We start from the raw sequence: 27342 nt of genomic DNA, 5'->3' as shown, positions 1-27342 counted from the left end.
TTTTATTACTGATCTGCTTTCAAATTAATGATGCAGACCAGAGCAGAATGTAGAGCAGCCCATATTTCATAAAAACAAGTATCGAGCATTATAGGGCATATACAGGGCCCTGTATATGCCCTGTATACGTCAGTCGTGAGACTCACAGCACGATGTCAGTCAGTAGACTAAAGGAATTGAAGCCAAGATCAATGACGTCATCCCTGACTATAACGCTATGTACATAGAGGTATTTTTACGCACCAAATATGGCTAACAGACTTTTGTATGATCTCAATTTATATTTGTATATTTTGCTCTTTTTAAATATTTAATGATTAGATAAGTCAATTGTGAATAGCTGAGATAGGTATTTATTAAAAAATAATGACGTTTTTGGTTGTTTTCTGATCACTATCTCATCTCACTCAGTCAAAACCACCGTAACGCCATGGAAAACCCTGGGAATCCTTTTCGTGAATGCTATATGATCTCTGAATGAGATGCGCAGTTTCGCATGAGTGAGATAGGGATCAGAAAACAACCAAAAACGTCATTATTTTTCAATAAATACCTATCTCAGCTATTTGCAATTGACTTATTTAACTATTAAATATTTAAAAATAGCTAAATACACTAATATAAATAGAGATCATACAAAAGTCTGTTAAAAAGTCTGTAAGCCAATTTCGGTGCGGAAACATATCTGGTACATACAACGACCGGCAAATCTTCCATGGGAACTGTTGACAAAATCATTCAATGCATTCCAAATAAAGAAAAGAGATAAAGTGGTCAGCTAGGACCTTAGGCTAGGATCTTATGACTCGTGTAAATATTGTGACGTTGTTCATCAACCTGCCCTTTCCATTTTTTTTGCTCTGCCTTTACACGTTTCACGGCAGCAGTCACCCTTCTCCCAGTTTGACTGCCACTCGGCTACAAGAAGCAAGACTCTGTATAAGTTTGGGCAGGAAACTGCAGCAGCCTTTCTGTTGCTCTTAAAAACACAATGACTCATGGCTTGAAAGTTACATCAGGGCTAAGGTGAGGGATTAAAAAATATAACTTGTCACAATTATGGACGATCTATCCACAATGTGCCATAGACATAGGTTCTTGTGTCGGAATCAATTAGGTATAAATTAATGACTTTCAGTAATATCAGCCTATAAACAAATAGCAACCTGCCTACAAATGCATATCCAATGAAAAACACTTATGATTTTCAAACATTACAAACATTGTCTTTAATGCATTTTCATTAACTTAGTTTACAAAAGGACCTGAAAACGATGTAAAGAATTTTAGTACATACGAGAAGAGAACACCTTTATCTTCATCGTTAAGAGAGCTATAAATTGTTTAAATCATAAAAACTCAAAACAATGTTTTCCTCTAAACATATTGCGAAAAAAAACAACACCTGCTGGCAGCCATCTTAAAAGGTTTTCGTCATAATTTTTTTAGTCATAAACTTTCATAATTTTAATCCACATTTAGTGATAGTCATGAGACAACCTTTAATTAAGAAACTAATAATCAAAATTAAGACCGGCCAACGAAATGCCAATAAGGCCGTGCGACAAATAATAGAACTATTAAATCGTGCGCATTTCACGAAAAAAATGTGCACATTTCACCAGTTTATGTCATTGTCTAATTGCCGAAGGTTTCTGTAATTAACAAAAAAGTACTGATCAGTAATCGTTTCTTTTTTGCCGATTCTACGGGACTCTGACATTTTGGAAACTTATAACGAGTACTTTGGTATTCCAACTGATGTCCAAAGCAATGAAAGTAAAGGAAATGACGATGATATTTTTCTAACGATTCTTACAATAGTACTTATTAGATTATTACAATAATTAATTGTAAGAACAATTATTCGATTTTATAAGATTTAATTATAAGAATAATCATTCGAATTTACAAGATCGAAGTATATAGTGACCGATGGTGTGCAATATGTTACTGTTATTATTTTGCTAAAGATTTTGTTGATGGTACTACTGCTGTGCCCAATATTGCGGTACTGCCAAGCCGTTTTTAATATCAGCAAAATTAAATAATAGGCCTACATTTTTCTATAGATACACATCTATTTCTATGACAACCAGCTAAAATCTGTTTAGATTTTTAAATTCAGCACAATTCTTTAGATATAAATACAGAAATCTAGATAAATATCACAACTTCTTGATATCGGTTGCTATGACCAATGATATACAGCCAACCCAGCTATATATATATATATATATATATATATATATATATATATATATATATATATATATATATATATATACAGTGAAACTCGGATAACTCAAACTTCAAGGGACCGAGCAAAAGTGTTCGAATTATCAGAGCGTTCAAGTTATCAGAGCACTGTCACAAGTCCATGTATTTACTTATTTATTAGTAGATACATGTACATATACAAACTATAATATAAATCAAAAGCACAAATGACTTGTTTCAAATTTAATGCTTCTAATGTAAAGCTTAAAACGATTTTATCAAAAAGTATAGAGATTTTTCTATCACTTGAGATTGGTTTGTTGTTTGAGGTGATGTTATTGCCAGGACATTTTTTAGATTGACATTGGCAAAACTTGATCGTTGCTGAAATGCTCAAAAGAAAAGACATCTTTTTCTTTTGAGCGTTTTACCCGCGATCAATTTTGCCGATTTTTCTTGAAGTTTATGCAAAGATTACCTTACTTTACCTGGGATTCGTTAAGAGCAACACTCCGAGGCAGTTCGATTAAAAGTTTTACGAGGTTTTACGGTACATTGTATATCACTCACGCTTTTTGAATGGATACTTATTGAATGTACACACGTATTCTGTGTTTAGGTCAAACGATGAATAGTTTTTTTAGCTAAGACAACGTATACGTTTAATTACTTACAACAATTTTTAAGACGTTTTAAACATTCAACATTCCGACGTTGATTCAACACGGAATCGACGTCGGAAAACTATTCATCACGGGCTAGCCGGGTCACGCACTCAAAGATTTTCACCACGCAAATACAAAACAAAAACAACATGCTGTTTCTGTTTTGTATGTGCGTGGCGAAAATCCTTGCGCGCGTGACCCGGCTAGCCCGTGCTATTCATCGTATAGCAGGATAAATCAAATTTCACCAAACCTTTAGAAAAGTTGTTGACAAAAATATTTTGCCGATGGAGGTAATAACGACGCTTATGAATTACGAAAAGTTGAGGTTTACCTCTATGGCTTGGAATAAAGTGATTTTCTAAAGCGATAGCAACCATTTCGGTAGCCGTTGGGCAAAAAACAGTTCGTTATAATAGTGTTGAGTTCGAGTTATATAGAGCCATTTATCATTGCGTGGGAATGGACCAAGCAAATTCATTCGAATTAACCATGTGTTCGCTATATCCGAGGGCAAGTTATCCATGTTTCACTGTATATATATATATATATTACACAACAGCTTGCCATTTTACTTCTAATATTGCAGTTCTCCTATTGCAGGGAGAGATATAAACATATAATCTTTTCCTTTCATTAGCGCTGTTTGTTGTACCCAGTACATTACAGCTACCATTGCAGCTACCATAGCAGTTCCCCTATTGCACTGCAGTGCCATTTGACTGCTAATATTGCATTTTTCAACCAGCAGTACCCTTTCTTTTTCCATTATCACTTTAGTCGTGGGCTGTATGACAGGGGAAGTTCTAGTTTTAATAAAATAATTTTTCACATTATATTAAGATATAACTTGAGAATAATACCAGCTTCTAAAGTTATTAATCTTCTAAAGCGGATTAACTTAGAATGTAGATCCTAAGTTATGTAAGGAACTTATAACAGTTTCTGATTCATAAAATGTCTTAGAATCCGTTTATGACACAACTAGTGGTGAAAGAGGGTTGGTGTTTCCCGTGAAAATCTGCTCCTTAATATTTTGCTTTTTAGTGATAGAAATACTGGAAAATAATACAAAGTTATGAAAAGCTCAACTGGACATGACTTGTCTGGAGATGTAACACAATAAAGTGCATCAAAAAAGCCAAAGTATCAGTCTTACTTAACTCGGCCAATGTTGAGCTGCAAAAAACAAACACAGTGTTTCCATGCTTTGAATGAGTTCGGAGTTGCTTCCACTCCAAATCCTAAAAATGGTAGTCCAAAAGCATTTGACACTATTTTGCTTCACTAACTTTGGGCAAAGGTAGTCGCTGTGAGAGTAAGGTGCACCCTCGAGATACGATTACCCTGATATACGATTTTTTTCACCTTACAAAGTTGAACATTGTGAGATCTTCACCTCACCATGCAAATTTTATTTGGTCACACGAATTTGAAAAAAGTTGCGCCCGAGTTAAAATTTGGCGGTCGGTGTGCTCATAATGCACGTCGAAATAACAAAGACGCCAAAATACAGTTCGCCAAATACATTTTCATAACGGTAATAAAAGACACGATGACCGACTTCTCTCAGGTCAGCATTCCGCGTGGGAACGTTCGTGTAAAATACGCAAACGAGAGCAAATATTCATTTTTAGCGTTATGCTATCTTTTACTCTAAACATTTAGTCAGCATAACTACAAAAATCTATATTTAATTCGCTAGCTATGGATTCTGAGAACAATACAAACGTTACAAAACGAAGGAAAAATGATTTCCAAATCAACAAAGTTGGAAGTCACAAATAAATAAGAAGGCACCCATATTGTTAATATTGTCAAGAAATATGGTCGCAACCAATCAACATTTGCAATTATTATTAAAACAAAAACTCCATTAAAGCAAGTACAAGTAGTAAATACTAGTAGTACTAGTAGTACTACTAGTATTTACTACTTGTACTTGATAGTACTCCAGTACAAGTAGTAAATCGGCGTGAAAGTTACAAAAAAGACTTTCCGCCACTAAAGCAAAGGAATAACTCGTTATCAGTTAGTGGTGGCTCTGGACAGGGCCAAGGGGGTGTGAGCACAGCTTACAGCTGTATGTACACTGGCGAGTCCAGCAGCCTTACAGGATCAGTGTCGCTAAAACAAGGAGAACGTTCCAAATGTGACACCTTTGGGTGAGTCCATAGATATATAAACCTAGATTGGCCAATAGGGAAAAAGCCTGTCAGACTTAAATAGCATGACTTTACGACATTGTATTGTACCTAATGCTTGGGTGCACTGTTGTTTACAATGGAGCTAATGAGGAGAAAGTTACAAAATCACATTTATTTTCACATAAAAACCTTCTTGTATACGTAATCCAGTAAACTAAAGCAATTCTGTGATAATATCTGATAACCACCATAGATTAAAAGTATACAAGCTATGAAATGTTGCACACAAATCATGAGCCATCAGTGCTTTATTTGCCACCCTCTCTTATCCCCCTTCTCTCTTTCCCTTCCCTTAAGAAGAAGGGGGAAGGAGGAGAAGAGAAGGACGAAAGGAGAGGGGAACCAATTATAGCCCACCCACCAGAAGAGCCAGACCGTGGCCAGGTAAAAGACTAATATCATGCTGAACTAAACATGACTAAATATGATGAGCCTGTGAAGTTTTGATCTGATCAGGGAAATGGAATCAATAGCTTTCTTAGCTAGAGCTGGAATGAGACCAAAGAATGCAGGGTCGGGCCAGACTCAGGGTCAACAAGGAGGGCCAAGATCAAGTCGGACTGGGTCAGTATGCGCTATTTTTTATTCATTTAAGGTTAAGAGATAGTTCTATTACAACGTAATGTTGTGACATCAATAACCTAAGATAAAAGAACCCATTATCACACCGATCATTATATTTTGTGGCTTGGTTTATAGATGCAATTTACAATTTATGGCTAGACATTGGTGGATCAATGCTATTCAATGGGTGATAGATTAAGGGCATGATTGGGCTAGTGTTTGTATTACAGATTTTATTTTCAACTGCTATTATAATCAACACGAAGAGATTAGTTAAGAAATACTTTGCAAATATAGAAATGGATAGCCCAGCATAGTGGAAAGCAAAAATCCATCCCTTCCCTAAAACTTCTAGTATTAGTGAAAGAAACTAAAAATAAAATAAATTTGCTGGATTAAAGGTTCTTAGACGCGCTTTTAAGTTCCTCAGGATGTCTTCGTTGTAAATGCCTCAATAGTATTGAGGTGGACCCTTCTATGTAACTTAACTTGCTTTCGCATATTGTACAAATAACTTGGTATTTTCCTTTCGTGACTGGCTTCTTCATGAACTCCCAGACTACCGACATGTTGATTATTTCTTGCCGAAAAACGTTGTGAAACCTATAAGCCAAAGACTATTGTCCTTATCTCGCCTTAACTCACCTTGTTTTATTTCGCCTGGTCCTTTCGCGCTAAGACTATACGCGACTCTACTTCAATGGCACTTAAAAAGCGATATACAATCGCTCTCATTTAGCCATTAACCTACCCATGTCTTTGTATAAGAAGACCCGAGGGTCGGGTAGCCCGACTAGGGCACCTCTGACCCGGTGGGTCAAGACCAGACGAGCTACCCGTCCATACCAGCTCTATTCTTAGCTTCATAATGTGCCCTAATCGAAATGTATCTCTTTGCTATCTCACGAGCTAGGCTACTAGCATGAAGATTACACTTAAACAATAGCATGATGTTGAACCTCAGCAACTTCTCCATAGTGGCAATTAATGCTAGCCTGGGAAAGTTTGTCACCAACCCAGCACTACTAAGCAACACTGTCATTGCTTTCTCACTGTGGTTGCAGACCTCAATCACTACAGGCGAAGACAAAGTCAAGCCACCACGATTCTTAACTGTGATTAAGGAATTCGTTGCTTGGTTAACATCATAGTTGGTAACATCCAGGTTGCTAGTGATACAATCATTACACTTCAGCTTTAGTGACCAAGATAAATAGCCAGTTGTAAAATAATCATTCTGTCTCATTTTTGACTTATGACATACTTGCATTCTCATCATATTTAGTCACGTTTAGTTCAACATGATATTAGTCTGTTTACCTAGCCAGAGTCTGGCTCTTTGAGTGGATGGGCTATTTGCCCCCCTCTCCTTTCCCTCTTCTCTCTTTTCCCCTTCCCAATTCTTCTTGGGAGAAGAGGGAAGGCGAAAAGAGAGAAGGGGGATAGGAGAGGGGGTGGCAAATAAAGCCCTGATGGCTCATTATTTGTGTGCAACATTTCATAACTTTTATAGTTTTAATCTATGGTGGTTATTAAATATTATCACAGAATCGCCTTGGCTTACTGGATTATGTATCCAAGAAGGTTTTTATGTGGAAATAAATGTGATTTTTGTCACCTTCTCCTCATTAGCTCCATTGTAAACAACAGTGCAGCCAAGGATTAGGTACAATACAATGACGTAACGTCATGCTGTTTAAGTCTGACAAGGCCACCAATGGGAATAGCTATTATTGGCCAATCTAGGTTTATATATCCATGGGTGAGCCACAACGGACTCCATAGATCGACTGGTACATATGAACAATGCATGTATAATGAATAGCATTATTTATCTTATTTTTATGGCATGTTTTTCCTGTTTTATTCATTTCATCTTGTTTTATTTATTTTGATTTTATGTTTTATTTTCTTGTTTAACCATGTCTTTGCAGACGGGCTGTTGCAGGCAGGCTGTTCTCTACTACGTAAATACAATTTATCGTATGTATGTAACTCATATATAACTAGCTACTCATGATAGTTGACGAATCTACATAACTTTCTGGAACTTGCTAAAGCCCTGTCCCCTAGGCTATAAATACGTACAAACTTTGTATGTATAGTTACATTGATTATTGTGCACATTTCATACAAGACAAACTACTGTATCACATTTTCTGGGCCATTTTACAAGCGTTAGCTAGCTAGATATTTTCTGTATTGCACCAGCATTTTCTTCTTTTAAACCGGTAGAAAAATTGGATAGGATTAGACAACTTCTTTTAGCCTGTTAAAAAATTCCATTTCATTATTATTAAATATATTTTCAAGTGTGCAACAACATAATTAGCATTGATACGTTTTTGCCTCCTCTCTGTTTTACTTGCTACATGTACCAGCGAAAGCCACGTTATTCTAAAGGTATGTACATCCTGTATAGCAAATAAAATTTCATTTTTCTTTTCGGTAGCCATTAAATGGTCAAGTGTGCAAGAGGCCGCTCTCGATAACTGCCTCCCTCGGCCTTTCTTATTGAATTATATTGAAAAAGGTTTCAACCAGACACACTAAATTTTACAGTGAAATGAAAGTGAAGACAGAAACTGATGAGCGATAAATTTTCGTGATAAAAAGTTGAAATTCAGTAAAATAGTTCAAAATACATACTAAAACTTAGTTTTAGGTGTGAGTTTAGCAAGCTTAAATTATTTGAAGTGAATTTAAAGTTCATGTTATGCGTACCTTTTGAAGGTAAGAACTCCTCACCATACGTACTGCATTTGGTACCCACATTATAATTTTGCATTTTATTGCAGATCATAACCATTAAAATACCGTAAATACAATACAGTAACTTTAGGTAACTACAATTACTAAATTTAACATACTATTTTGTTGCAAATTTTCAATATGTACACATTTTTGTTAAATTTTGATGATTTTAACCACGGGATGTTTGCATTGTATAATTACAATGTTGTTTTTTCGCATGAATTGAAAAGGAACCCAAATGTGAGTCTACTTTAACAAGTTTTATTTTGAGGGATATATCGTAAATTATATCGTAAATTTTGGAAAGGTCTATATGCAACTATGAACTCGACCGCAGTAGGCAACTCCGAACTCGACGGCAGTAGGCAACTCCAAAACCATTCGAAAGATGGAAACACAGTGAATGTTGTGAATTATTATTAACCATGTTAGCACTATCTAAACATCCTAGACAAAGCTCATATGACCAATCATAGAAATAGAAGCCTGAGAGTAAAGCGAATGTATGTCATTGAGAGAGGCTACCAACCCACGATGAGCACAGATAAATGATATGTACCTCGTCAGCTGCAATCTCCTGAGCGACTGAGTCAATCTGCTGTGTGTAGTGAGTCCTCCGTTTATTCATAATCGGGTCAAGACACATGAGAAAGAGTGCGTAGACGAACATGAGACCAAACACAACGATGACAAATATTATTACCACCTACAATTAGCACATATAACCAAAAATCACAACTATATTTGGAACTGTCTACTTTTTAAATATGTCACATACCTTCTGAGCCGAGAACTCATTTTTATTTACTTTTGGAATGAGTTACTTACCTTTTGGGTAGTTGTATTTCTCTGTTCAAATGTGCACTCACACCGTAGACAAAACTTGCCGATGTCATCTATATTTAATACTGTGGTGGTTGGGAGGTTGTCTTTAAGCACTGTTTCACATCGGCTACATAAATGTAAGACGAAATGTCCATACTGAAGTAGGCTAACTTATACATTAATACATTTACATATATATATACTGCAGCATATATACTGCGGTATATATATAGTCAAACATGGATAACTCGCCCACGGATAGCTCGAACTCATGGTTAACTCGAACGGTTTCTTTGGTGTGTTCCCACATAATGATAAATTGCTTTAGATAACTCTACCTCGACTGTTAACTCGAACAGCTTTTTGCCCAACGGCTGCCAGACGGTTGTTATCGCTTTAGAAAATAACTTTATTACAAGTCATAGAGGTAAACCTCAACAATTCGTAATTCATAGGCGTCGTTATTACCACCAACGGCAAAATATTTTGGTCAACGACTTTTCTAAAGGTTTGGTGAATTTTGATTTTTACCAAACATCCGCTTAGCGATCGCCTTTCGGAAGCACGAAAAAGTGAGGTGACCTTCGCATGAACTTCAAGAAAAATCGGCAAAATTGATCTTGGTTAAAACACTCAAAAGAAAAAGATGTCTTTTCTTCTGAGCATTTCAACAACGATCAAGCTTTGCCAATTTTAATCTAAAAAACGTCCTGGCAATAACATAACCTCAAACAACAAACTAATCTCAAGTGATAGAAACATCTCCTATACTATTTGATAAAAAAGTTTTAAACTTTACATTAGAAACATTTAATTTGAAACAAGCCATTTATGCTTTTAATTTATATTATAGTTTGTATATGTAAATGTATCTACTAATAAATAAATATGGACTTGTGACAGTGCTCTGATAACTTGAATGCTCTGATAACCCGAACACCTTCGCTCGGTCCCGCGAAGTTCGAGTTATCCATGTTTGACTGTATATATATACTCATGCTACAGACAGTACTGCTTCGGCTATTGAAGCCTCATCAATGCATCTCAGAGCTCAGGCAAGGGACACAAATCCCATTACCAATGAGAGTTGACCTCCTGCCTTGAAACAACTAGGTGGACTTACAGACTTTAAGAAAGTCAATGTGCTGGCACCAGAGTGCTCAAATCACAAAAGTGATGAGCTTTGCACAAAGGCTAACAGTGCAGCGCCTCTCACAGAGTGCTCAACCAAACCGAAGTGAAGGAGCATGTATACATATATATACATGTATGTATACATGTATATATATAACTTGTTTTAATTTTGCTTCTTTTCAAGTGGAGCACTTTATACATGAAGTCACCACATTCAGATTAACTGTATATATATATATATATATATATATATATATATATATATATATATATATATATATATATATATATATATATATATATATATACATATATATATCTATATATATATATTTATATATATATATATATATATACAGTTAATCTGATTGTGGTGACTTCATGTATAAAGTGCTCCACTTGAAAAGCAAAATTAAAACAAGTTATACTCTATGGTTAAACTCAGAACCATACTCTATGGTTTTAGCATCTGACGAGTGTGGTTTTGCTGAGATTTGAAGCTGTGCTTTCGATTTTACTGTAAACTATACGAAACAATATTGAAGTGCAATAAATTTTAGTCGTTCTATAACTTGTTTTATATATAAAAAAAATTGTTTCCTCACTCCGGATACCCCGTATGGGTGGTAATTTCTGCTCTAACTCGGGTCTCCTACCAGAGACCTGGGAGTTTGAGCACTCGCCTCAAGATCTTAGCTGTTCCCAATAGCGCACTTTTCTGCAACTCACCTGAGTTGATTGCTGTTGGTATTTGGGTAGGCCACATTTTATGCGCCGGTGTTATTGCGCCCAGTGCCCCAATGACTACTGTGATTACAGTTGTTCTTACGTTCCAGCATTTTTCGATCTCTTCTCCAAGAGGGAGATATTTCTCTACCTTTTCTTTTTCTTTGCTGGCTATATTGTAGTCATTGGGTACTGCTATATCTATTATAGTAGCCCTTTTGTTTTCCTTGTCTACTACCACTATATCTGGTTGGTTTGCTACGACTTGCTTGTCAGTCCGGATGTAGAAGTCCCAGATGATCTTAGCGCGGTCATTTTCATTGACCTTACCAGGAGCTTCCCACCAGTGTTGTGGTTTATTAAGGCCATACTCATCACATAGACTTCTATACACAACACCTGCGACATGATTATGCCGCTCAATGTATGCATTTCCTGCTAGCTGCTTGCATCCACTGATGATATGTTGGATGGTCTCAGGTGCATCTTTGCACAGTCTGCATCTAGGATCGTCTCTAGTGTGATAGATTTTGGTTTGGGAATTATATATATAACTCAGTCGGACCAAAACAATTTTATCTGATGATTGTCTGCGTAACAGAAATGAAACTAATAGTAATGAAGTTGTTTTTTATCTAAGGTTTTACATGAATAAATTTTATATTTGAGCTCTGATCACTCATTGAGCACTATTTGGCAGCTTTAACACACTACATTGGAATATATATATATATATATATATATATATATATATATATATATACACATACATAATAGATTCAACACAAGTCACCTGAAGGGTGCACCAGCACGAAACAGACCTGTCGTGACCCCAGAGTAAAACATCAATCTGGAAGAAAGATAAGTAAAATTAACCTGTTCTACACTCTAGTTAGTTATATATATATATTTATATATATAATCATATATATATATAATCATATATATATTATAATATATATATAATGCCAAGAACCAAATCATGGCAATAAATACCTAAGCACTGCCAGTAATAAGATATCCAGCAGGCAAAATAAAGTGGACTGAGGAAGCCATCAAAGAAACAGATATAGCAACTCGTAAACTGCTGACCATGCATGGACCACTCCACCAAAAATCTGATACTACTAGATTGTATCTTAATAGGAAAGATGGCGGTAGGGGACTCAAAAGTGTACAGCAGACAGTGAAAGAGGAGGAGCAAAGCATCAAAGCATATGCAGCCTCCATGGCCATCTCAGATAAGTTGCTAGCTGAATTTCAATCGGCTGCTCTTACAACGGACCTACGCCCTGTTGATGCGGAAATTGACTGGCACACGAAACCTCTTCATGGTGCTTACCACTAACAAATATCTAAGGTTGGCGATCTTCACCAGACATATATGTGGCTGAACAAAGGAAACCTAACGGCCAATACAGAGTCGCTATTCATGGCAGCCCAGGAGCAAGTGCTCCCAACAAGGCAACTCCAAACGAAAATCTATCCCACTAGAGACGATCCTAGATGCAGACTGTGCAAAGATGCACCTGAGACCATCCAACACATCATCAGTGGATGCAGGCAGCTAGCAGGGAACGCATACACTGAGCGGCATAGTCATGTCGCAGGTATTGTGTATAGAAGTCTATGTGATGAGTATGGCCTTAATAAACCACAACACTGGTGGGAAGCTCCTGGTAAGGTCAATGCAAATGACCGCGCTAAGATCCTCTGGGACGGCTACATCCAAACTGACAAGCATGTCCTAGCAAACCAACCAGATATAGTGGTGGTAGACAAGGAGAACAAGAGAACTCTTATAATAGATATAGCAGTACTCAATGACTACAATATAGCCAGCAAAGAAAAAGAAAAGGTAGAGAAATATCTCCCTCTTGGAGAAGAAATTGAAAAATGCTGGAATGTAAGAACAACTGTAATCCCAGTAGTCATTGGGGCACTGGGTGCAATAACACGGGCGCATAAAATGTGGCTTGCCCAACTACCAACAACAATCAACTCAGGTGAGTTGCAGAAAAGTGCGCTATTGGGAACAGCTAAGATCTTGAGGCGAGTGCTCAAACTCCCAAGTCTCTGGTAGGAGACCCGTGTTAGAGCAGAATTTACCACCCATACGGGGTATTCGGGGTGAGGAAACAATATTTTTTTTTTTATAAAAAAATTGTTTCTTCACCTTGGATACTCCGTATGGGTGGTAAATTCTGCTTTAACTCGGGTCTCCTACCAGAGAACTGGGAGTTTGAGCACTCGCCTCAAACTCAAATATTTTTTTTTTTATAAAAAAATTGTTTCTTCACCCCGGATACTCCGTATGGGTGGTAAATTCTGCTCTAACTCGGGTCTCCTACCAGAGACCTGGGAGTTTGAGCACTCGCCTCAAGATCTTAGCTGTTCCCAATAGCGCACTTTTCTGCAACTCACCTGAGTTGATTGTTGTTGGTAGTTGGGCAAGCCACATTTTATGCGCCGGTGTTATTGCGCCCAGTGCCCCAATGACTACTGGGATTACAGTTGTTCTTACATTCCAGCATTTTCCAATCTCTTCTCCAAGAGGGAGATATTTCTCTACCTTTTCTTTTTCTCTGCTGGCTATATTGTAGTCATTGGGTACTGCTATATCTATTATAGTAGCTCTCTTGTTCTCCTTGTCTACCACCACTATATCTGGTTGGTTTGCTAGGACATGCTTGTCAGTTTGGATGTAGAAGTCCCAGAGGATCTTAGCGCGGTCATTTTCATTGACTTTACCAGGAGCTTCCCACCAGTGTTGTGGTTTATTAAGGCCATACTCATCACATAGACTTCTATACACAACACCTGCGACATGATTATGCCGCTCAATGTATGCGTTTCCAGCTGACTGTTTGCATCTACTGATGATGTGTTGGATGGTCTCAGGTGCATCCTTGCACAGTCTGCATCTAGGATCGTCTCTAGTGTGATAGATTTTCGTTTGGAGTTGCCTTGTTGGGAGCTCTTGCTCCTGAGCTGCCATGATTAGCGGCTCTGTATTGGCCGTTAGGTTTCCTTTGTTCAGCCACATATATGTCTGGTGAAGATCGCCAACCTTAGATATTTGTTGGTGGTAAGCACCATGAAGAGGTTTCGTGTGCCAGTCAATTTCCTCATCATCAGGGCGTAGGTCCGTTGTAAGAGCAGCCGATTGAAATTCAGCTAGCAACTTATCTGAAATGGCCATGGAGGCTGCATATGCTTTGATGCTTTGCTCCTCCTCTTTCACTGTCTGATGTACACTTTTGAGCCCCCTACCGTCATCTTTCCTATCAAGATACAATCTAGTAGTATCAGATTTCGGGTGAAGTGCTCTATGCATGGTCAGCAGTTTACGAGTTGCTATATCTGTTTCTTTGATGGCTTCCTCAGTCCACTTTATTATGCCTGCTGGATATCTTATTACTGGCAGCGCGTAGGTACTTATTGCCATGACTTGGTTCTTGGCATCGAGCTGGCTCCGTAAGACCTGCCGATATTATATATATATTATATATATATATAATATATATATATATACATACTTGAATATCTAAATCTCAGTGCTTTTTGTCTGTCTGTCGTTTGGGTGTCCATTTAGAGCGATAAAGTTATAGCAATGAAAAATTCGTTTCATACTGAAATTGAACTTGGAACTTCCAGTTCTACAGACAGGCATTGTAGAAGGTCCATTGACTTTGCATCCAACTGGCCATACTATGGAGTAATTGTGCACATCAAACTTGATACACCTGCCTGCCAACCTTTAATGCTGATTGGTTAAAATAGCATACTTCAAGCTTCATCTCGCACGCTTGAAGGTCATGATTGCGCAGGAGATCATGACGCAAATTTCTTTCCTAACAGAGGGACCTCAGAGGAGCTTCAGAAGGACCGACACGGCTCTTATTATAGTAAAGAATTAGAGGGGTAAAAAAAACTTACCTAATTAAAAATAAATTTTCTATTCCATAACCAATTCCATATTCCATAGTTTTTTACCATTGCAATGCCGAGCATCCAGCTATCCTTTCTCATAATAAGAGCCATGTATGTCCGAAACTGTTCCCTTTAGTGCTATAGCATGGTGCTGTCTTAGCGCATTAAAAATATATAATTTCAGTTTTATTAGAGTTTGTCCAGATCTACTTTATAATTCATCACTATGGTTTATAGGGCAATTGGGGCACTTTATAATTCATCACTATGGTTTATAGGGCAATTGGGGCACTTTATAATTCATCACTTTGGTTTATAGGGCAATTGGGGCACTTTATAATTCATCACTTTGGTTTATAGGGCAATTGGGGCACTTTATATTGGGCACTTTTGGCAATTGCTTCTAAAGTAGGTTGAAAGAACAGACTGCAGAAAATGAAAAGTATTTCCAGATCTGAGGTGAGGCACATAATGAGTATGGAAGCTCATACATACTGTATGACTTGATGGAATGCAGTGTAAAAATGTTAAATATCATACAAGACCTAATATATAATGTCTGACCTATCAACCTTAATGGCCTATACAAATGTATAATACATGATCTAGATATAATACATTAAATAACTTACTTAGTATACAAAGTACAATTTATATAAACACAATAATCAAACCCCAAAAATATACGGCGAATCCTTGCTATATAATTTTAATTCGTTCCGATGTTGGCATTGTAAGACAAAAATGTTGTATACAGGTAGTACACTCGCTAGTAAACAGCATCAAACACTCGCTAGTAAACAGCATCAAACACTCGCTAGTAAACAGCATCAAACACTCGCTAGTAAACAGCATCAAACACTCGCTAGTAAACAGCATCAAACACTCGCTAGTAAACAGCATCAAACACTCGCTAGTAAACAGCATCAAACACTCGCTAGTAAACAGCATCAAACACTCGCTAGTAAACAGCATCAAACACTCGCTAGTAAACAGCATCAAACACTCGCTAGTAAACAGCATCAAACACTCGCTAGTAAACAGCATCAAACACTCGCTAGTAAACAGCATCAAACACTCGCTAGTAAACAGCATCAAACACTCGCTAGTAAACAGCATCAAACACTCGCTAGTAAACAGCATCAAACACTCGCTAGTAAACAGCATCAAACACTCGCTAGTAAACAGCATCAAACACTCGCTAGTAAACAGCATCAAACACTCGCTAGTAAACAGCATCAAACACTCGCTAGTAAACAGCATCAAACACTCGCTAGTAAACAGCATCAAACACTCGCTAGTAAACAGCATCAAACACTCGCTAGTAAACAGCATCAAACACTCGCTAGTAAACAGCATCAAACACTCGCTAGTAAACAGCATCAAACACTCGCTAGTAAACAGCATCAAACACTCGCTAGTAAACAGCATCAAACACTCGCTAGTAAACAGCATCAAACACTCGCTAGTAAACAGCATCAAACACTCGCTAGTAAACAGCATCAAACACTCGCTAGTAAACAGCATCAAACACTCGCTAGTAAACAGCATCAAACACTCGCTAGTAAACAGCATCAAACACTCGCTAGTAAACAGCATCAAACACTCGCTAGTAAACAGCATCAAACACTCGCTAGTAAACAGCATCAAACACTCGCTAGTAAACAGCATCAAACACTCGCTAGTAAACAGCATCAAACACTCGCTAGTAAACAGCATCAAACACTCGCTAGTAAACAGCATCAAACACTCGCTAGTAAACAGCATCAAACACTCGCTAGTAAACAGCATCAAACACTCGCTAGTAAACAGCATCAAACACTCGCTAGTAAACAGCATCAAACACTCGCTAGTAAACAGCATCAAACACTCGCTAGTAAACAGCATCAAACACTCGCTAGTAAACAGCATCAAACACTCGCTAGTAAACAGCATCAAACACTCGCTAGTAAACAGCATCAAACTTTTTTATACATACTGTACATATTTAAAATTAGTAATAATGCAGTATTTTAACCTTAGTAACTATAGTTACCTACAGTAACATCAGAGTATTTAGTGGTTACGATCTACATTAAAACGTAACATAACAATGTAGGTTACCATGTGCAGTATGTATCGCAGGGAGTTCTCACGTTCGACACAGGCGTACAACTTTCAACGTAGAAATTGACCTTAAAGGAATTTAGTTTACAAAACACACACTTTAAGCTGAGTTTTAGTAAATATTTTCCTAAGCTTTAATTTCGTCTAAAATTCTATCACTTATCTGTTTGCAATTTCGTTTTCCCTCTTTTTTCCCTCTTGTTTTCCCTCTTTTTAATAAATAACGCTGAACTGAGATAGAGAGCATTGAATCTCTTTCAGGCGTTGTGGAGGGATTTAGCATATCGGCATCTTTGTTATTCCGACGTATTTAGAACACCGATTACAAAACTTGAATTTTGAGAGATTTGTTAATATTGTTAACATCATATGGCAAAAAATGTCGTATGGCGAAGACGAAAAAACAGTGTGTTCCACGTTGTAAGGCAAGAAAAATTGTATAACAGGGACATCGTAACCCGGGGGTGCACTGTATATAAAATTAAAATATATGCTAATGTATATAGCAACATATAACAATATACATGTATAGTAAATATGAGTGAATTATAAATAATAAAAAACATATTTATCCATAAATAAAAATATAGAACATAATTATTGAAAGAAACAATATTTACACACCTCTTCAAGACATAATATCTAATTGAGGAGAGAACTAAGCAGCTGGAATTGTTTGACATCAACAAGCACCGAAGCTAGTCATACAGTAAGAACCTCACTGATCTAACCATGGTGCTAAACAGTAGAACAGGTGCCAAACAGTAGAACAGGTGCCAAACAGTAGAATAGGTGCCAAACAGTAGAATAGGTGCCAAATAGTAGAGCAGGTGCCAAACAATAGAGCAGGTGCCAAACAGCAGAGCAGGTGCCAAACAGTAGAGCAAGTGCCAAACAGTAGAATAAGTGCCAAACTGTAGAACAGGTGCCAAACAGTAGAGCGGGTGCCAAACTGTAGAACAAGTGCCAAACAGTAGAACAGGTGCCAAACAGTAGAACAGGTGCCAAACAGTAGAGCAGGTGCCAAACAGTAGAACAGGTGCCAAACAGTAGAGCAGGTGCCAAACAGTAGAACAGGTGCCAAACAGTAGAACAGGTGCCAAACAGTAGAACAGGTGCCAAACAGTAGAACTACCGATATATGCTATACAATTACTAAATTTGTAATAGGATTTCCATAGCTTACTCCAATCCCCGGTTAGCATGGGATTCCAAAAATATATGCTGCTTTAAGCCAGTCTTACAGCAAAATTAAAGCATACAACCAAAACTGTGTCTTGCGACTAAGATTTGAAGTTTCACGTTTCTGTAGTCAGTTACACGTGAATACAAGCATCACTATTATAAATCTAGAGTTATGTTCTCATAGTTAGAATAGCAACTCGAAATATTCTTTTTATGAAACTTTCAACTGGTTAATGGCGTTAGCATACATATATAATTTATTATTACTTTTATGTTGCAGCTAGGATTTCATTTATTATTACTTTTATGTTGCAGCTAGGATTTCATTTATTATTACTTTTATGTTGCAGCTAGGATTTCATTTATTATTACTTTTATGTTGCAGCTAGGATTTCATTTATTATTACTTTTATGTTGCAGCTAGGATTTCATTTATTATTACTAGGATTTATCAGCTAGGATTTCTAATACTAACAAACGTTTGCAGGTCAAACAAAGATTTTAAAACTCAGAAAGTTTTAGTTAGAGTAGTCAGAGTAAATATATCTATAAGATTTGTCTCCCTATGACCATTTGTCTCCCCATGACCAATTGTTTCCCCATGACCACTATAGTACTTTTATAAGCCGTTAAAATTCCATCTTGAATATATATCATGGTCATTTCAACCTTACATCTTTAACAAGTCAAAGAAAATTTATATTTCTTACGAAGAATAGCAGACAATGACTAAATTAGATAATAAACATAACATATAAATATAATAAATAGAGTTTAGCCTGATGCTTATAGAAACCTGTGAAAGTGCAAGAAAGCTGGTATGTTGCGACTTTCGATTTGCTCCTAAATGTTGCTGTTTCACATTTACAGTTAATCAAACAGAGACTAATGCCACTAGTAGTTATTCACGACGTTTGTGTTTTGCAGTTTTGACCGAGTCACTTCTCTGAGTAATTGAATTCATTAAATATTGCTTCCTTATCGGTAAAAATGGTATAACCTGCTCTTTCAGCCAAACTGTATATATATTAAAGCTGCACAACGATTATAAAAATTAATCGCGATTATTAACTGGTCTGAACCAGTTAATCTTTGATTAATCTTACAATTAATATAGCAAAAACCTGCATATTCAAAAACAAATAATACAGCTACATATAAATTAATTATATTTGAGACAATTGTTAGCAGGAATACATGTTATGTACAACGTACATAAGTTACAATGTAATAATTATTATAGGTATGAAAACAGTCTATGAAAGTCTATAATTAAGTCAGCCAAGAGTTGAGGTAGCACAGTTTATTCACATTATCCGAATAAAGAGATACCCTCTTCCTACATACAACCAGCTTTAGAGAATAGCCACTCGCAGGGGACAGTAGTAGTAAATTTTGGCTTGTGATGATTTCTGCGCGGTAGGATGATAATTAGTTGAATTATATTTTAATTGTGATGTGCTGTGGTGGTAGACAAGTTCTCTCTGGCATTTAGTGCACTTCGCTTTCTTGTTTACACTTCCAACACTGTACGGAAACGCTCTTGCTAGTACGGAAGACATTTTTCAGCTTTCATGTTCCAATAAAGTGTCAATCTTATATTATTAATAATCTAAAGCTGACATATGATTGTGATTTTTTGAAAAATGAAAATACATGTATAATTTATTTAAAAAAGTTTTTGAAAATAAACACAAAATAGACTGTAAGATACATGTACTAAATAATACTGAAAGCGCTTTTGTTGCTATTACCTAGAAACATGTTTGAACAGCTAACAACATGGCCGCTTACGGCTAGATCGGCACGGTGCTTGCGCATTGTACTGTTTAAACAAGTTTAATGTTAGCGTCTCACTTTGTGTTCTCATAGTTAAGTGCAAAATGATTGTGGTTGTATATACGGTAATTGGTAAGAAAGTGCCGCTTGTCATAATATTTATTTGTTAGTAAATTAAATGGTGGTAACCTGCTATGTTAGGGTTATATATTGAACAATACAAAGGAACCACATAATCACCACCTCGGTTGTATTTTATTTGAAGATTAATTGGCTCAACTCAGTTAATCGTGTATTTGTATTGATCGCGTTAATCGTTTAATTAGCGCGATCATTGTGCAGCTCTAAATTATACATTAGAGGGACCAAAGTCTCCAAGGATTAATAATAATACTAACCAATCTTCTGGTTTTTTCTTGCTGATATAAACAGCTTTATTGGTGTAATCAATCCCATCGACAACAAGATGGCTGCTATTGAGGGTAGCAATAGACTTTAGCTTAGGACAGACGCAGCGACATCGCTCATCTTCGGCAGCCTACAATCAATGGACATCGATTGTTATGACTCATAAAAAAGTGGTTAAAGCTGATCAAGCACCATCATGAGCTTAAAGAAAAAATAGCAAAACTCGAACAAAAAGTTAATACAAATTACAAAATTTGAGGGTAGTCATGCAGTATCTGAAAGATTTAGGTAGTTTGCGACAACCGTTTTTCAAAATAAAACAATTGTATTTAGTCAGCAGATTCTAAGTAATTTCTTATCAAAACAGACTCCGCCTACACGATATAATGACTGTGTTGTATGGAAATACTGCGAAAACAAGATACCAACAGGGAATGTAGCCAGACCGCAGGATAAGCATATAATTCGAACAAGCAGCAAGATGCCCAAAGACATTAAAATATTCAATAATTAGAAAATGTCAAAAGCAAATTAGAAACTTCAAATTTGGAAGAAATCAATCATAGAAATTGCGTCAACACCAGATGGAGAATATGCCAAAGGGAAGTCGAAGCAATTAAACTTACCAACCACCATCATCAAAAAGCCACCAGAGAAACATTAGAGACGAGTCAAATGAGTCACATACAGATCTGCCACTCCTGTCAAACATGACCTAGATACCAGGAGTAAGTCACGAGCTCCACCCTACATGTCAACATCATGTGCACCAGCTGAAGACTTACGCAAACAAGATATCTTCACACGCCTGACAGAAAGCATCGAACCTTAACACTCAACCTACACCCACAGGCTAACCATCCCACATGCCAGACATCTATAAAAGAGAACAGCTCCAATGACTCAGCATCTCCCTTCATCCCCATCTCTATCTGCGGCTCTAGCTTGAGCTCTGGCTCTCTCTCTCTCTTCCCGAGACGCCTCCTTGGACACTTTCCCATCTGCCTGCTGCGGAGCCTCTCTCTCTTCTCTACCAAAGGAGCCTCCTTCTCCTCCACCAGCTGAGCCTCCTCTACCACTACCTCCGCCACTATCTCAACTGCCGACACTCTCTACCTATGACCTCTCCGACTCTCGTTTGACTATCGAAACTCGCAGCCGCATGGACCGAGCCAAGCAAACACAGACGACCGTTCGAGTAAGGATGTAATTTCTATTAGCTCTTCTAATTGTTTTGTCATTAATATTATTGTCTTAGAATTTTGTTAGTTGTGTATTTTAATTGTTTGACTTATAGAATAAAGAAGTAATTTGTACTGGTAAATATCAGCATTACTTACAATAGCTTAACACCTTCACTATACCTGAACCAGTAATAATCAAATTAGCACCCACAAGCTAAGTAAAAGTGCACAAACTAAACATAGTCAAAATAGAATAATATGACAAGCAAATGTTGTGTGTGGATCCGGATTAGTTATGCATAACATAATTTCTAACCACACATAACAACTGATTGTGGCAAAATACTTAAAACATACAACTTCTATTTCAGAATGTTAAAGGTTGACTTGCAACAAAATTCACACTACAGTTATTTGGTATCAAAAGATTCACCATGTCTTACTCTGCTGTGTTGTAGGTTCAAAATATGTGGAAATGTGATTACAAGCTCTCGAGTAGGTACATCTTGGACATTAAATGATAACTGCCATCAGAGCTGTCAACTCTCCCGGATTTTGCAGGACCCTCCTGGAATTGAGATTACCCTCCCGCAAAAATAAAACCTCCCGTTAAACTCCCGGATTTATGTTTTGTGCTCTAGAACACATGTGTCAATCACGTCACGGGCTAGCGGCCACATGTGGCTCACCACATCATTTTATATGGCCCGCGAGAGCTCAACTTATTCGCGCCCGACGGAGTTAACTCCCGCATTTATAACGTTGCTAGGCACCCATCGTGAGTTAACTTGCCTCTGAATTTTATCTATTCCTTGTATCGTTATTTTTAAATTACAGAAGAATATTTGTGATTAGTTAGAAAAAAATTTTTTGGCTAATCAAACAAACGTACAAATATGCGTCAATGATGTCTATGGCAAAAGTTATAACTAAAATACTACACCTTTTTTGACATCTAACTAAACCGAAAATCATCGTGGTCACTTTAAATTTTATCATTCGCGATCAATTTTTTCAACTTGAGAAGTAAATATGCAGATTCAGAAAGGGTAAGACAGTGAAAAACTGTATAAAGCAAATTAAAACATTATTTTTAATGTTTCAAAGTTCATATTAACTTTTAATTTTGTCAATTTGAATCGTTATGCTCGAATGAAAATGCACTTTTTAGGCTGTCAGCCGTAGTCAGACTAAAGCTGTCATTCAATCTCGATAGGATCATATTGATTCTTAGAGCTGCCTATGAAGTCTGAAAAGTCAAGAACAGAGTTACTGAACATATTTTTATTATTTGAAACATGTTTATGACAGTTTCTTTGAGTTATATTGGCATGTAGATTTGCTACGCTTTGGTTTGAAGACCATTTCATAGAAGACTACTCGTCTCCTACACCATTCAGCATTGTACCTGGTGATAATTCTACCTCATGCTAGCTCTGGCCAACCCATTTAGCAGCTTTCATTGACATTATATTTTTAATAAGTGTTGTTAAAGACAATCTCAAGAAACAGTTTTATATTTAGAAAACTGATTTATAATGTCAAATTTGCTGTTAGAACATGGGCCCCATCGAGAGCCAAGTGTGCTAGATTTGCACCATTTTGACTAGTTATACTATAAAATTTCCCAGGGGAGAACCCCCGGACCCCCTTCCCCACCGAGAGGGTGCTCGGCACCCCTCTCGGACTCTCCTCGCAGTACCATTTTCAAACAGGTAGATACAGCCCTGCCCTCATTGCATCAAGCACTAAGGGTAGTTGGGATGTGGGTTAAGCATAATTTTAGAGCTGAACTCCTATGGTAACCTTCCTGGTCCCCATTTAACAACTTGGCCGCTGGCGCGAGGCTTAAGACCCTAATTTCTCCCTCATTTGCATAGCACCAGGTTGACAGGTCTGACTGCCATATTTTGAAAGGTTTAGTTTACTGAAGCTACTTTGTAGAATGGCAGCTTTTGCAGCCAAAAACATTCTCTTCCAATACACAGCATTCGATTACGATCCTGGTAAGAAGACAATTGGCCGTGACAAAGTCAGATACCATGGAGCAGTAATATAACAACTTCACAAAAATAGAAAGTGATCATTGACCATAGTTGCTTGTTAGTTATAACAAATAAAAAACCTAAATGATACGCTTGTTTTGCTAGCTGCCTTACATTGGATATTGATATGACGCACAATGCCGTGAACATACACAACAATTTTGAAATCATTCCTTTATGTATGATACTGTACGTAGCAAGACCTTCAAGCAGAGCCGACTCGACATAGCCTTTGATTTCAGTACAACCTCCAGAGCCATCGAGTGTAAGAGTTATGCCACCAACAATTTACGGGCGCCATCTTAGTTCCACTTTGCGGAATGGTTTCATATCGTTGTTATAGGCAATGGTCTTTGCTAGCTAATAAAAAGTCACGTAAGTGAATATTGGCCAATAGGTTTGCATGCCAGGCAACACTTGCTAACATATGATACTCTAGTTAAAATGATATAGTATCTTTGACTGCCTTATTGCCTCTAATCAAGCAAAAAAGAGAGCACAAATCCATAAAAACTGAGTTGAGGTTTCTACACATACACATATATTTGCAAATACAATGCATACGTACACATGCATATTTAAATGCAGTAAAATTAAACAGACAAATTACATATGACATGTGGTTGGGCAAGGGTTTGCAAACAACATAATTATATATATTCAAATAAACCAAATATATCAAGTATATAATATATACGGTCGATTTAATGAAGTTGCTAGAAACATACATATATAATTATTGTTAATACGGGTTTGTTGCCAATTAGCACCTAGTAGCGGGGCTCCTAGAAACCTTCATCCTAGAAACACAGTAATGTCACATACATATATAAATTTATAGCAATTATTACCTACTAGTAGAGCTGCTACAGACACTAGGTTAGGAAACATGAACCGAAGTAAACGTATGGATGATTACTTTGCCTTTTTGGACAATGACCTTATGAATGTAGAGCAGCTCCTCTTGGTAGATCCTACAGTTTGACTTTGACCTAGTTTTTTGTTTGGTCTTTACAAAAAAACCTAAGCCTAGTGTCTATAAAAGTGCTAAGCAACCTAGATGATAGGTCATGAAACTTGAGCACAATGTCCTCTATGCTGGCAACCCTACCACAGCCATCGATCAGAGCTCTCCGGATGTTTCTATGGGATGCTTGTTCTACATTAGCCCTGAAAATCTTTTCCCATTTCAGCATAGCATTATATACGGGTTTAGCAACAGGGTTTAGCAACACGGCATAGAGCCGTGTAAACTGCAATGGTAAAGCATAAAATGAAATAATTTTGTCAATGCAAGCTCAGTATACCTAAGTGCTTTAGTTAAGTTTTCATAAGTGGAAGATAGAGGAACATATAATCACAAGGTGGTTATACAAATTATGAATTCTGTTAAACCATAACTGTCACGAACAACTTTTATCGTATTTACTAGGTGAATCAGACACGCTGATTCCAATTTTGTACTCAAAATAAAGATTAGTCTACTAACTTTCAGAGTAATGAAGGCTTTTTTACAGCGTTTTAATATCGGTCTTGAAAACAACACGATCGGCATAACAAGCTCCGCCCATAAATACGTGACGTAACCTAGCTTTTTAGTAACAGAAGTTACGTAGGGATGTTTAGACTGATTTAGAATAATAGATATGGGTGTTTTAAAATCCATTAATATCTAAATTCAGCCTTAAAAATAATATCAGTCTTTTCTGAAAGGTAGATGAGCTATTTAACATTGCATATTTAAAAAGCGCGATAACAACGCTAGCTTGTGATAAAACCGCGCTTTTTGAGCTCATTTTCCTCGGCGTCCAGCCCATTTAAACGTCATGTAACAAGCTACGAGCAATTTTAAATAGTTTATTTACCTTTCATAAAAATCTGAAATTATTTGACAGGCTGGATTTAGATAATAATGGGTTTTAAGACACCCATCTCTATTATTCTAAATCGGACTAAACATTCCTAACTTCCGTTCCTGAAAAAGCTAGGTTTCGTCACATATTTATGGGCGGAGCTTGTAATGCCGATTGTGTTGTTTTCAAAACGGATGTTGAAACGCTTTAAAAAAGCCTAAATGACTTTGAAGGTTAATGGACTAATCTTCATTTTGAGTACAAAATCGGAATTAGCGTGTCTGATTAACCTAGGAACAACGATAAAAGTTGTTCGTGACAGTTATGGTTTAAGTTGTGCATGTTAGGATTAGCAAAGTGTGCAAGTTAGATGTGAAAGAAGACACACAGAAGAATTAGTAATGCATAGAGGCAATGGTTAAGTCCAGAAGAATAAATTAAATCCCAGCACTCCTTACACACATTTCCACTGACTATACTTGCATGATCATCGCAAGCCTACTAATAGAAAATGCTATAAACACATATTATTCAAAATAAATGTAATTGTATGTCAAAGCAAACATGAACAAAACAAATTTGCAAACCAGAAGAAGATGGTGCCTCCGGAACTGAAACATAAGGTTCTTCTTCAGGTGTTGGGCATGGCTTACTGCTTGCATAGTCGTAGTCAGAGGAATAAGCAAACGATGGCCCTGAGTGATCCGCACCTCGTATTAAAGGTGGTTTTCATTTTTTGGGAGCCGAACGATGTGGAAACAGAGTGGGATAAGCAAGATGCCGAAGTTTCTTCAAGCCATCTTTGCGGTTAGGCTCATACATCTGATCTTCAAAGTGTGCCTGAAAAGTAATATCTGTATATTAGTTAGGCCTATATCATGTCTATGCTGGTATTTATAGTTAACTTCAATAAACAGTCAAATCATGCGGAAGCTATGTTCACTATTAATGAATTCTGTAAATATAATACTTACATGACAAAGTCGGGAGGAAGAAGTGATGGTACCCTCTCGTCTCACCATTTGTATCCACTTAACTTGCAATGTGGCATCTCTTGGGAAGCAATGCATTGTGTAGCTGTGCTCAGATCTGTTTGTGCATCCTACTGCCCAGCAGTTAACCATTTTTATCTATTAATGGAGTGAAACTCCTTGATCTAATCTAATGCCAAAAGCAAGTTGATTGAAGGAAAGTTGACTGCTGCTACTACTAAACTGCCAACCTCTAGTAACCTCTTTGTTGCACTTTGAGTTCAACACATACATACACACACCGATTACACTGAGATATAAAATATTAACAAATCAGCATGATCAATGTATGAATAGGTGTAGTTCTCTGTCAAATAATGCTCAAAATTGCCACTTAGCTCCGCGTTTAAACTATGGTACTGACTTAGCATTTCAATCATAAAACATTAGGTTTAGATGAGGCTGAATGAACTAACAGCCCTTTAAAATATAGTAATGACTTAGCCTTCCAATCATCACAAAAAATCTAGGTTTAGATGAGGCTGAGTGACATAACAGCCATTAATTTCCACAATAACAACTGAAATCCTAATAGAACAGTACAATCAAAGTGATAATTATAATAAATATCGTATATCACTTCGAGTACAGTACGATAAATGGAACTAAGATGGCGACCATATGGTCACGTGATCAATTTTTTGTGTTACTAGCATGGCGCAACTCTTACACTCGATGGCTCTGACAACCTCATAACAATTGAGGGAACGATGTACCATATGA

The 27342-nt window shown here is 37.0% G+C and overlaps 1 protein-coding gene across 2 annotated transcripts; it reads right to left on the bottom strand.

Moving 5' to 3' along the window:
* Window positions 1-694: 694 nt before the first annotated feature.
* Window positions 695-27329, bottom strand: LOC137404561 (proton-transporting V-type ATPase complex assembly regulator TMEM9-like). 2 transcript variants are annotated; one of them, XM_068090788.1, is made up of 6 exons: window positions 27309-27329; window positions 23939-23983; window positions 20497-20636; window positions 9239-9362; window positions 8970-9116; window positions 695-918 (listed from the first exon to the last, which is right to left on the bottom strand). In XM_068090788.1, the coding sequence occupies exons 2-6, from the start codon at window positions 23960-23962 to the stop codon at window positions 787-789; spliced, it is 567 nt and encodes a 188-aa protein (XP_067946889.1). In that variant the 5' UTR covers window positions 23963-23983; window positions 27309-27329; the 3' UTR covers window positions 695-786. The 2 variants fall into 2 exon arrangements, with proteins under 2 accessions (XP_067946889.1, XP_067946888.1); XM_068090787.1 differs by lacking the exon at window positions 27309-27329 and having other exon boundaries at window positions 23850-23945.
* Window positions 27330-27342: the final 13 nt, after the last annotated feature.

The sequence above is a fragment of the Watersipora subatra genome, chromosome 9, assembly GCF_963576615.1.
Source record: "Watersipora subatra chromosome 9, tzWatSuba1.1, whole genome shotgun sequence".
Classification (NCBI taxonomy): Eukaryota; Metazoa; Bryozoa; class Gymnolaemata; order Cheilostomatida; family Watersiporidae; genus Watersipora; species Watersipora subatra.
This window is presented reverse-complemented; position numbering and strand designations above follow the sequence as displayed.